The sequence below is a fragment of the Anabas testudineus genome, chromosome 14 (assembly GCF_900324465.2).
Source record: "Anabas testudineus chromosome 14, fAnaTes1.2, whole genome shotgun sequence".
Classification (NCBI taxonomy): Eukaryota; Metazoa; Chordata; class Actinopteri; order Anabantiformes; family Anabantidae; genus Anabas; species Anabas testudineus.
In genome coordinates, this window is record NC_046623.1 from 19,555,013 (window position 1) to 19,567,834 (window position 12,822).

The window sequence follows — 12,822 nt, forward strand, 5'->3', positions numbered from 1 at the left end:
GGCTCATAGATATCATCGCTCACTGTAGGCAGAACTGATGCAGTCTTGATTACATTCAAGAGAAGAACATACAAAAAGTCAGAATTAAGAGAGGCCCAAAGGCACAAAGGGAAGTGAACTTTAGCTTCAGCGTACCTGTACTTTTACTATAGTTAATCAGGCTCAGAAACAGATATAATTCATTTTGCACAGTGAGGCCATCTAGTGGTGGAGGGGTAGATTTAAAGTGTGTGCAGAGGAGGTTAGGAGGAAAAGTTCCAAAGCAGAAACAAGCAGCTTTTAAGCTTCTTAGCCCAAAAACAATCTGCAACTCCAAACTCAACTGTGCTGTTGTGTTAGGGTTAGTGGGGGTTGGTTGGGTTAGGGTTGTGGTTTTCTGCATTAATTTGTCACAACATGTATTTGATCTTCATCTAAGAGTATTAACAAATAGAATGTGCTTAAAATAATAACACATCAAATCTGATCTTTCATGTCTTTCAAGAACAACCATAAAAACCTCATAGTGATAGTGAAAAAAGTTTGTGAACCCTTGAAATGTATTACTGGTTGACTCCCCCATAGCAGCAATAACCTCAACCAGGTTCTTCCTGTAGCTGTGGATAATACCTGCACATTGTTCAGGAGAAATTTTAGTCCATTCTTACTTCTGCTTTAGCTCTGTCATATTCTTTGGATGTCTCATGTGTGGGTCTCTTTAAGTCGTTCTATAGCATCTCTATTGGCTTGAGGTCCGGGCCCTGACTTGGCCTCTCCAAGTGGCGGATTGTGTTTTTCTAAAGCCATTGTATTGTGTATTTTGGGTCATTGTCCTGTAGCATCACCCAACTTCTACAGAGTTTCAGCTGACATACAAACATTCTCACATTATACTAAATAATTTTTTGATACACTTGGAAATTCATCTTCCCCCCAATCACTGCGAGCTGGCCAGGACCTGATGCAGCAAAGCAGGCCCAAATCATGATGTTCCCTCCACCATATATTACAGTTGGAATGATGTTTTCTTGATGATATGCTATGACCTTTTATTATTTAGTGCTCTGTGTTCTTTCCAAATAGTTCAATATAGTTTCATTAGTTTACATTTTGTCTCAATGTGCTCTTTGTTAAACTTCAGGTTGCAGCAATGTTCTTTTTAATAAGCAGCAGCTTCCTTCGTGGTGTCCTGCCATAGACCCCCTGCTAGTTCAATGTTTTACCTACTGTAGACTCATGAACACAGATGTTAGCCAGTTCCAGTGATGCCTCAAATCTTTGTCACTCTGAGTTGTTTCTTTACCTCATTGATGAGTGTTTGTGGTGCTCTTGGAGTCATTTTGACTGGTCGCACACTTCTTGGTAGAATAGCCACAGTCCCAAAGTGTCTCTATTTGTAGATTGTTTGCCTAAGTTCACATACTTTTTCCACTTGCACTGTGAGGTTTTTATGGTTGTTCTTAATAAAGTCATGAAAGATCAGAATTTTTTGTGTTGTTATTTTAGGCACATTATATTTGTTAATATTTGTGGTGGGCTATACAGAGTCCCTTAACTTTAAGGATTTGGTATTTGTGTTGATATGCATTGTAACTTGAGGGCTCTTTATTAACTCTGCCTAGTTCGTTCCATCTCCCACAGGTGGACTCCAGTGAAGAATAATGAGGGTAAACAGGATGCACCCAAGTTCTGTTAGTGACAGATATCAGCTTTAGGAAAACATTTGCCAATAGCCTAATGGTATTAGTGAAGAATAGTTTCTGACGCCACAGACTAGTTTTTAAAATGCATTTGCAATATATTCTGTACTACCTGAATGAAGTTGATTCACATTAAGGTAAACATGTTCTAGCTTTCATTTACATGTGCTGCAGTGAAAAACGTGAGGGAGGATAACTGTACTAACGTGTTCAGCTAAGCCATCATTCCTACGTCTGCTACAGGTCTTTAAATCTGGAAGCTACAGTACTGTTTTTGATACGGATTATTTTTGGATTGTGTGTGGATCCTCATCCATCATCCATCCACATTAGAGAGGAGCCTGATCGCTCCCAAATCCCTGCTGCAGCACAACAACCTCCCCAAACATATAGCACAGCACTGTCTTCAGAGACAAGAACAACAAATAGTCTGGAAACAGACGGTTTGGTCTCCACAGAGCGATGAGCTGTATGTGAAGAAAAACTGTGGCAACTTACCTGCCATGTGCTTGTGCATCTGGACTCTTCCCCTCAGGTGAACACGCACATTATTCATGTGTTCTATACACACACGCACACAGGTGTAATATTGCCTAGTTTTTATTTTCTACAGGAATTTACAGCAAAAAGACCAACACTGTTGTTGCTAATATTTAAAAAGGTCCTGAAAATCAATTGTAGCGTACTTTGTGACACGTATTAAAAACACACGCCTCGTGTCTCAGCCCGCCCACCTCTCACTCCAGTTTCCAGGGCAACTCAGCGTCACATCAGTAAAAAACAAAAGAAAAAAACGTGGTGCTTTTTGAACGGGCTCAGAACAAAAGCAGTTGGCAGCAGACTTGGGTCAGAGAGCATTAAACATCACTTTAGGTGAGAACCACATGTCAATAGTGTCACTTACTTTCATATATATATAAATACATTGTATTATGTGCCCTAGTTTGCTTCCAGCTCTTTCTTCCCGCCCTCCCTCCGCAGTCAGGCCAAACTTCCAGAAATTAAAAATAAAATTCTGTTTTTAAGATTTGGAAAAGGCAAAGCATCCTGCCTCCTCCTCGCTGACTGTGAACAGGATCTTTGCCGAAGGCTGTCCAGAAATAAAGGGCCTGCTGAAAGCGGTTTAGCTCCTGAAGAGATCTCTACATGAGAATAACAACAGTCTTTTTTCATTTGTACTGTGCACAAGCTAAACATGGCTTTGTGTTCATTACTTCAAAGCTAAACTTTGCTAAAAATGCTCATACTTGAAAAATATCTACAGCATATTCATCTAGATTCAATGCAAAAAAAGTTGATTTCTGCTTGTGTAAATATATACGTGGGGTAAAAATTGTGAACTTTGTGGAAGTAGAGATGAGGGCTGGTGTTTGATGAGAGGCTGCGGTTCATCCACAAGGAGGCAGGAGAAGAAATAAAAGTGCACTGAAAAAAGTGACCAGATTCACAAGAGATTTAATCTTGAATTCAGTCTTAAAATAATACAAAAGGAGTGAAAAAGGTCAAAAGGGAGCCACAATTCGACTTGATTCAGGAATGCCTGATTGATTACGTCAGGAGCTGTTAGTAAAAGAAGTTCAGGTACACCAGAATAAATAAAACATTTCCTGTTTGTTCCATTAATGTGAAGGCTAAATACAGGATTAACTGACTTGCAGAGGTGGATCATACTGGAAGGAAGGCAGTAGGAAGGAGGCAAGTGAAAAAGTTATGAAAAGAAACAGAGAGTGAAGATATACATTGCAGCTGTAATTAGCCACTGTATTAGTTTCATAGGGTGTTATTAAAGCACTACAGACTAGGTGTGCAAGCCGCACACTGGGCTTCATTGTCTAATATGCAGCAGTGCGCTACGTTAACATGTAATAAATCATGTACACAAACAAAAGTCCCCCGCTCCCAGCTATTATATCTGCATATCAAAAAAGAAGAAGAAGAAGAAGATAAAGAAAACAAATAAATAAAATAACAAAAACACAGAAAAGAATCCCAGAACATTGAGCCTTCCAAACCGTCAACAATAACTCAAACCCCTTATTTTGTTTGGTGGCTACGCTTTTCTCTTCCTCTAAAAGATAATACAGAAGTACGTTTGATGCAAGATTATTATTATTTCTTTTTTGTCTGTTTGTGTTTTTTAGAAAAAAAAAATCTGTCTTTTCATGAAGCGCACTTCCTACTTCCTCTTGGTCTGGTGGCATGGTCTGATTGGCCGGTTAATCGTCGTCCTCGTCAACTACGGGGTCCGCGTCCCAGCATGTAATGTCAATCTCTGAAACGAGACACATATAACACACAAACATGTTGGTTAACTTCATTTAACACTTATTTGTAGTGAACGTGCGTCAACACCAGAAGAAGAAGAAGAAGCTGCATTACTGCATTAGAGAAAAAACTACAGTTCAAACCCCTGACGAACAACAACTGTGTAACCAGATATTTCTGTGTTCATGTGTTTGACCAGGAAAACTTGTTTTAAGAAAAAGTTAGAGAGGTTTATGAGTGCACAGAAAATAGGTCTGAAGTGTAAAAATACTCTTCAGGCTCCTTGGATATGCACGAGACATAAGCCAACACACAGGAACCGCAGACGGTGAGCCTGAGTAAAATTAAAGCTTTCAGTGTATCAGAATCAGAAACAGTTTATTGTCAGGTACAGTAAAGGACACTTTACAGTGTCAGGAATTTGTCTTAATGTCAGGTGCAGAACCAAAATGAAAGAAATGAAGTCAAGGGGATAACTAAATAAATAACAAGGTAAAAACAAATCCTGCAGTGCACATGCTAGATATAAATATGTAAATAGCAGCCGACATAGAATAAATTGTGAAGGAACCTGAAGTAAACCAGCACTAAGGTGAGTTCAGCGATGCTGTTAAGGAGCCGTTTTAATTAGAAACATATGTGCAGGAAGTACTGAATATCACTGATGGTAAAACAAAACCTACTTATTAAAGAGAGAAACTCAGACATGAATCTGTTGTACTGATACTGATAATGATGATGATTGAGATACCTGGTTCACGATAAATAATGAACAAAGCTCACCTGGTGGCTTGTTATAAAAGACGGCTGCAGGTTTAGCTGAGGACTCCTCTGATTGGCCAAATTCTTCCTCCTGTGATTGGCTGAAATAGCCCTCGCTTGCCTACACAGGTAGAAGGAGAAAGAGAACAAATGATTAGCAAATGGAAAATCCTGTTTCTGATCATAGCAGCAGTGTTGACCTGTCTGACCTGAGTCCCTTCTTTGAGCAGCGTTTCCCCATTGGTCATCAGCAGCTGTCCGTCATCCAGCTCCTGCCCTTCGCCAGACGCATGCTGCAGTGCATGCTGGTAGCTGAGTGTCATCTGGTCAGAGCCCGTCACATCCACCAGACTGGAGGGGTTGTCCTCCGCCATGGTGCCTGAGCAGAAAGTCCCGTCCATCATGTCATCGAAACTGAGGAGGGGCTGAGGCCGGACGCTGGTGTTAGCGGGGCTGGGCTGGACGCCATCATCGATGACATCGGCATCACCCATCAGGTCCACCAGGTTGGAGGACTGGGAGGGGTTGGCGGAAGGCGCAGAGCTGCCCCACAAGTCGACAAGGTTGTCTGTCCCGGACTCCAACGCAGAGTCGCGGGCCTGTGGGGCGACACTCTGCACGGGCTTAGTGGGTGTCGACTCCAGGACCGGAGGCTTCTGCTCCTGCTTTGGCACAGAATCTGGAGACCAGAAGCAACCTGGGGTCTAACTCCACATGCTATACCCACTGAAGTGTGGTTGAACAGCTCCTGTATATGTAAGCTTCTGCTGGAATATTTCATTTCTCATTCTTACCCCACTCGTCTCTGCTGTCTTCCTCCTCCCTGCTGAAGTCTTCTTTGATTGGTGTGGTGACTATTTTAGGAATGGGCGACACGGCAGCCGTGTTTCGTTCTGTGCTCACTTCGTCGTCATTGTCCCCTGGAGGGACAGAACGGCACAAATCGAGAAGGGACAGTGTAGAAGGTGTCACATCACAAAAGTCCTCCAACACAAATGCTATACTCAGTTAAACATGTGTTGAACTAACACAGAACATAAAGCTATGAAAACACTGTTACGTCCAGGCGAAGCTATGTGGAAGGTGAGTCATGGTAACTGGACTTCCTCCTTGTTAGGTGGAAACGTTTCACTGTAGTAACTACCTAGACTTAAATAATGCTGAACACAGCTAACATGTCTGATTGGTAAAAGAGTTTTTGTCTAATCTTATTCACATCCTGTGTTACTTCAACACTTTGAACAATAGCACAAAAAGGCAGCAATCGCATCACTTTTGCTGTCACAAGATCAGTTAATGCAGGTACAGTCACTGAATCACTGTCCACAAATTAAAACGTGACATTTCAGTAATGAGAGAAGAAACTGCAGAGCAAACCAGACCAGCTCCTTAAGTGTAGTAAAAGATGCATTTAGAGAAATTCCAGGCTGAAACCTGCTTATGGAAGTCTTCTGTTCAGCTTTATTTTTAGCCATGCTGGCAATGTTAAATGATAACGGCTTGTCAACATCTTCGGTCTTTGAAATAACTACTGAATGTTTTGCACAGAAGGAAACTTTACCTGTACTTGTCTTATCATCTAGTGCCATCTGCTGGTTAAGCAGGTTTTCATCTATCTCAGTGAATCTCATCTAATGAGCTTTGCTTCATACTTTCATGGTCCGCAGAGAACAAACGCCTCATCCCAAGATGTTTAAAGCTAATGGACAAATATGTCCACTATATATATGTGAATTTAACTCATTCATTAACCAGTGATCAATATATTTGATTAATATATTCATTTCAATTTGACTCTGTCCTCTTTTGTTTTGAACATGACTTATTATATGAGTAAAATACTGAAACAAATGTAAATGTGAAACAAAAGACAATTTATTATTATGACCTGGTGGTTTTATCTACAGCCACACTGGCCACCAAATTAATTTCAGACCCTACCTATACCCTTTATCGGGGGGATAAATCGATTATTTGAGAGCAAAAGTGATAAAATTGCTGCTTTTCTGAAGAGATGAAGAAAATTGGTTGTGGTAAATATGACAATGGCAAATTCCAGCTAGGACAGGGCATCACAAACAAGTCATCACCAAGCCCAAGATGAAGAGTAGACACATATCCAACAACAACTGGTTTTTATACCATCAACTACCCACAGTCACAGCCATAATACATACATTCAGTGATACGCGACAATCACTACCACCTTGAAAAAGTGACTTTCTCTAATGTATTTGATGGATGTTCAGATACCAGAACATTTCCCAGAGGACAGAAACAAAGTGAACCACAGATGAAGAACAACGGTGTCACTTTGACTGTGAACAGATGGCTGACGGAGGTGTGATCCTGTTAAAATGATAAATCACAGAGTTTTCATTGGGTGGTTCGTCCAGATCACCTGGTGTAGGATCAACCTGCCTTCTTTAGAAGGGGACATCATAAATACTATAAGAAGGACATTAACATAGTCATTTTAGAAAGGTCAGAAAGCCAGGTCTTTTACTGATAGACCAAAAATCTGAAAGAACTGAATTTATTTCTGGTGTCAGCAGACAGTAGAAACAGAGTGAACTGGTCCTTTATCCAACCAGTATGTACAGTGGCAAGAAAGGATCAAAATATGATCTGATCTTCATCTAAATCAAGAGTATTAACAAATATGATGTGTCTTAGCACGAGAAACTCTTTTTATGGTTGTTCTCTTTTTTGAGAACAACCATAAAAACCTCATAGTGATAGTGAAAAAAGTATGTGAACCCTTGGAATTGACTACGGTAGTTGACCCCCATTTGCAGCAATAACCTCAACCAGGTACTTCCTGGTTCTTCCAGACCTGCTCGTTCAGGGGGAATTTTAGTCCATTCTTCCTGCAGAACTGCTTTAGATCTGTATATATAATATATATATATTCTTTGGACATCTTAGTGTGTGGCTCTTTTCAAGTTGTTCCGTAGCATCTCTATTTGGTTGAGATCTGGGCTCTGACCCCAAAAGGTGGATTTTGTTTTTCTGAAGCCATTCTGTTGTGTGTTTTGGGTCACTGTCCTTTTAGCATCACCCTTCAAGTCTTTGTCTCTCTGGGTTGTTTCTTTACCTCATTGATGAGTGTTTGTCGTGCTCTTGGGGTCATTTAGACTGGTCGCTCACTTCTTGGTGGAGTAGCCACAGTCCCAAATTGTCTCTATTGGTAGATTGTTGAACTGTAGACTGGTGAATTTCTGAAGTCTTTGACATCACTCTGTAACCCTTTCCAGCTTTATGTAAATCAACAATTCTTGATTGTAGATCCTCTGAAAGCTCCTTTTGGTGAGGCATGACTCGCATAAGCGTATTCTTCTTGTGTGAACTCAAAACGTTGAGTGGTTTTTGTCAGTTGAAGGAGCTCTACACATATCCAAACTAACATTTGACTCCAATTAGCTTTTTTGACTGTACTTTTTCCAGTTGTACTGTGAGGTTGTTGTTTTCAGTAATGACATAAAAGACCAGAATGTTTTTGTGTTGTTATTTTAGGCACATTATGATATTGTTAATATTCTTGACTTCTTGAAGATCAGATCACATTAAGTTAGAAAATTAAGTCAAATTAAGTCAGAAAACCACAAAATACCAAAAGGTTCACATACTTTTTTTTGCCACTGTATCTGCTATCTCAGCACCTACAGAGTAGACATGCACTAAGACACTGCAGATCATAAAGATTTTGCCCATTAACTACATTATTGCTGATGATTTTCAAAGCACACCATACAAATTTAAGAGCTTATTCACCCAAACTTATTTTCTAACTTACAGATTTGCTATGTACCCATGCACATTGTTTAGTCTGTTGTGAGATTTTTTTTTTATTATTATTCAAAAGTAACAAACTCAAATGCAACTTTAAAAGGCTCTAAAAGATCTGTTTCATGATAATTATGTTTCTGGAAAATAACTAGTTTGTTTCCTAAATTCAGGTGAATTTCCACTGTGCATGGTTGATCGATTACAAGCCCCGAACTGAACGCATACTTGGCCAAAGACAGCCCATCTCTTACATTGGATATGTTAGTATGCTTTTCTTGTACATATCCTAAACAGAAAATATTCTGCACTTTAGTCCTTACTGAACTCCTGTTTAGATGCTAAACTGCATTTTGTTGCCTTGTACATGTGTAATGACAATAAATGGAATCTAACCTAACCTTCACCGTGTGAACGTGGCTGTTAAGTGTTAAGTAAGGTACGTTAAGTCAATTCGAATACTACAGTGTGCCCTGGAAATTGATTAGCAATAATCTCAGCTGTTATTTGCGTTATTTGTAATTAATGGGTGAACACGTACAAAATCACTATTACAGTCTTTAAACTGAACTGACAACTTCACAAAACTTCCACAACAAAAATCCACATTCAGTCAAATACAGGCGGTGATGACCAACGGGCGGCTCGACGATGCCAAATACTGCATAAACCCATCCGAACACTCACAGGTTTAGGTCAGGATTAAAGGCGGCAGGAGGGTTTGTGTGTGTGAGTGTGCAGAGAGGCAAGTCCAGGGTCAGAAGCATGACAAAGAGGATCAGAAGAGGAAGAAGGTGAAATAAAACCAGTGAGATTGTGTAGTTAAATCTTCAGCTCGAACCATTCAAACCATAGAACAGCAAATAGAAACGGCAACATTCAGCAGCTGACTGGACGACATCTAAAGGATGAAGACTGAGGGGACGACAGACTCAACATCTATCACACACTCCAACAAACACCTTCATGGTTCACAGCCATAAAGGATTCTCCATTATTTACTGGGGTTTGTGAAAAGCTAATATATTAAAGAAGGCCGAAAGAAGTGAGACGTTTTTAATAGTAATTACATTCTATGGCTACCAAGATCGACAAACTGGCTCAAAATATGCTGACGTTTTCATCTGGTGTGGAAGAACAAAGTTCTGACACTGCTGGTGTGTAGGGGGGTAGGTCCTGAGACGGACTCAAACCCGGGAAGCTGCAGGGCTGATTTCATTAGTTCTAGTTTGAGGACTACGTGAACATGAGTGGTAGTAGACGACCCAATATAAAACATCATTTTCAGTTTCATGCTACGTATGTTAGGTCATAGTCCTGGTGAACTTGCTCCAGAACTCCTTCACATAACATGATCTGAAGTGAAACACTTCTAATAATTCTTATTGTCAATAAATTCAGTGAAAACTTATGTGTCTCAATAATTTAGCACTTTTACCTCTTGCTCACTGGTTCCAACTCATGACAGAAAGCTTTAAATAACGTATCACAGATATTTAGTGAACTTTTCTAAATGCTCCAGTGAAAAACAGCTAAACAAGCAGCAGGTTAGTGGTAATAATGTCATTATGTTTTGGATAATGCGTGTGTTAGGGACTATTTTCAGCAGAGGATTCGTCTACATTCGGTGCTCTAGCAGTAGGACAGCGTGATTGGGGCCGAGGGGAAATGAAGACACAGTTCACGGAGTCCGGGAGCAGAGGGCAGGGTTGAATTCATGTGGGAGGGGGTGAGGTGATGTTGAAGGCTGGTGCACAGCGTGTGCACTACACGAATAATGAAAATTAAGTGCTGAAACTGAGATGATGAAGTTGCACATGGAATTTTTACTGTTTAATACTAACACAGTCAAATTGCTAGTCTCTCTAAACAGATGGTACAGTAATGTCCAAATGTTTTTTCCCCCTATGTCAATTTCCATTCCGTTTTGTTGATGTGTGCTGAAAACAGGACAATCTCAATAATGAATAGTGGAAGTGTGGAGGCTGCAGGTTCATTAGCTACAGTGTTCTGCTGCCGCAGCTTTGCAGTTACTGCAGTCTGCTTTTAAGGTTGAATACACTCATTCTTAAATAACTCAAATACCTCAAAAAAGCTTTTTAACAACATTAGATGTTTTCTGTCTTAAACATAATAACTAGGATAATAGTGTGTACTTCTCGAGAGACCATTTACCGTATTGCTCACATGCAGTTTCATCCTCAGTTCTTTTCATGTCACCCTTACTATTTTCACATTTGTGGAGGGATTTGCTGGTTTGTCTGGGGACAATGGTTCACCTCTCTATGTCTCCTGCTGCTTTGCATTGGTCATGTGCTGTACCTACCGGCTGCAGCAGCGGGCTGCGTCCGTGTTTGTGGTGGGGTGCGGAGGGGCGATGTGCCCCGGACTGGGGGAGTCGAACTGGGGCTGCTGGGGCTGTGCTGCTGCCTCAAGAAGGGGCTGTCCAAACGGCCTGGCAGTCAGGACGACACGCAGCCATACACACCCGAACACAAGAAACAAACATGTATGACAAGGACACGAAGCGACGCGCCAGGACAGAAAGATGTAGGAAAGGTGGACGAGACAGGAAGACAGGACAGACAAAAACAAGAGGAGGGAGAGCAGGAGGAAGACAAAAGAAGTCAGAGTCAAACCGGACCAAAGTTTATCCCCAGAGGAGAGTGAGAAGCAGAGATAGAGGGGGACAGAAATCAAAGATCGAAGAGTGGAAGAGCAAGTGATTAAATAAAGGAAGAAATGAGTGAAAAAGAAACGAGGAAGGTGAACAAAAAAAAAAAAAAAAAAAAAAATCCAGTTAGGCAAAAGAGAGAGAAAGAAAAGGAAAGAAAAGAAAGAAGAGGTTAGTGTGACTTTAAACACACTGAGTGTAGAAAGTGTCGGTTAGACAGAGATGAAATGCTGAAGGAGTGTATTTCTTTATCCTCAGGTGGTTAAAGGCTTCAACAAACTCCACATTTGAGCAAACCTGGTATTTCTCTTTTCAAAACAACTGCACTGCACCACAAATATGTCAGATCCTATGTAACCTGCTCCATGATTAATGCACTAACTCCTCAAAGTCATTCACCTGCATTTTCAACAACACACCGTGGAATATCATCTTCGACTGATGTTCAGTTTTAGCCTCTGTTTGAAACTACGAGTGAGAGATCTGTGACTTTAAGGATTCATCAGACACACGCACATTGATGTCATGCTCCAACTTCTTTGTCAGGTCTTGTCAAATATACATCCAAAATATAATGTAAAGATAAATAAATGCACACACAGGTTGGCTGTTCTGATCTGCATGACTGAGAATCAGCCTGACTTAGAATGGGCCACACAGCAGGAAACAGTAATATGACACTTGACCAAAAGAAATGATGACGAACTCTCCTGAACTGAAACGTTGCTTTGTTAAATGCAGTTACTGGGAGCCGCCGGTTCAGTTCGCGCTGCACTGACTCGTGTACGAGTACATCATTCTGCTGCTTCTTCTTCTAACGCAGCTTGTGAGTTTTAACGCTGCTCTGCACACTGTGGTGGATTCCAAGCTGAAGCCTCCAGGTAGACGACAACAGCTGTTTTCTTTTCAAAGACTTAATCTGCTCTAATTCTGGAGTTAAAGCCACAGAGGTGCCACATATGTATGTAAGTAGAGTAGAATAAGACACAGTCTTTGGAGCATCAAACACCTTCTGTCCTGTTTTTTGACGCTGTGCTTGTTTCAAGTCAACATTTTAGTTAGTGGGTGATCTGTGCACTGCAGGTTTCATAGGCCTGTAAGTAAAACATCAACATAAATGCGGAATAATTCTCTGACCACCCTGGTTAGAGTCTTCAAGATGCCTTGTGTACCAAGTGTTCTGCTCTGTTTTTCGTTTTATGCTTTTCGCAGTTGAACAGAAAAATAAACAGAACAGGAGGTGATTGCTAGGTAGCTTTAAAGTGTTTACCGGTCCTGTGGATGGAGACGGGCGAGCTGTCGACACTGATGGTCATGGCTCTCTCCTTCTGCTTGAAAAACTCTCGAGGGTTTTCTGACCGCTGAGCGATGATGGCCTTCGCCTCCTTGAAACACACACACACACAAAGATATGTGTATAAGGCTAAACAGCAGTGTTTTTTATTCAGCACTACATTTCTGTTACAGTCATAATTCATTAATCTGTGAACTGCAGGTGGATTACTCTTTGTAGTATGAATGTTTCTCATTGGTTTGATCTCTGTGTGACCAGAAATAATCCTTTTTAAATGACGGTGATGATCAGACTGAAGCTGTGAGTATCAGTAGCTAATAAAATGACCTCATCCTCACAGTTTGTCCTGGTATTAATTATTC

At 40.8% G+C, this 12,822-nt stretch overlaps 1 protein-coding gene across 3 annotated transcripts in view; it reads right to left on the minus strand.

Annotated features, from left to right (window-relative positions):
- Positions 1 to 3,114: 3,114 nt before the first annotated feature.
- Positions 3,115 to 12,822, minus strand: part of dbn1 (drebrin 1) — a 93,915-nt gene continuing 84,207 nt past the window's right edge. For all 3 annotated transcript variants that reach the window (XM_026371029.1, XM_026371031.1, XM_026371030.1), the window contains exons 10-14: positions 12,437 to 12,551; positions 5,501 to 5,626; positions 4,916 to 5,385; positions 4,728 to 4,827; positions 3,115 to 3,951 (exon numbers count right to left, since the gene is read on the minus strand). In XM_026371029.1, the coding sequence (XP_026226814.1) occupies positions 3,896 to 3,951; positions 4,728 to 4,827; positions 4,916 to 5,385; positions 5,501 to 5,626; positions 12,437 to 12,551 (867 nt within the window). In that variant the 3' untranslated portion in view covers positions 3,115 to 3,895. The remainder of the gene's footprint in view (positions 3,952 to 4,727; positions 4,828 to 4,915; positions 5,386 to 5,500; positions 5,627 to 12,436; positions 12,552 to 12,822) is intronic.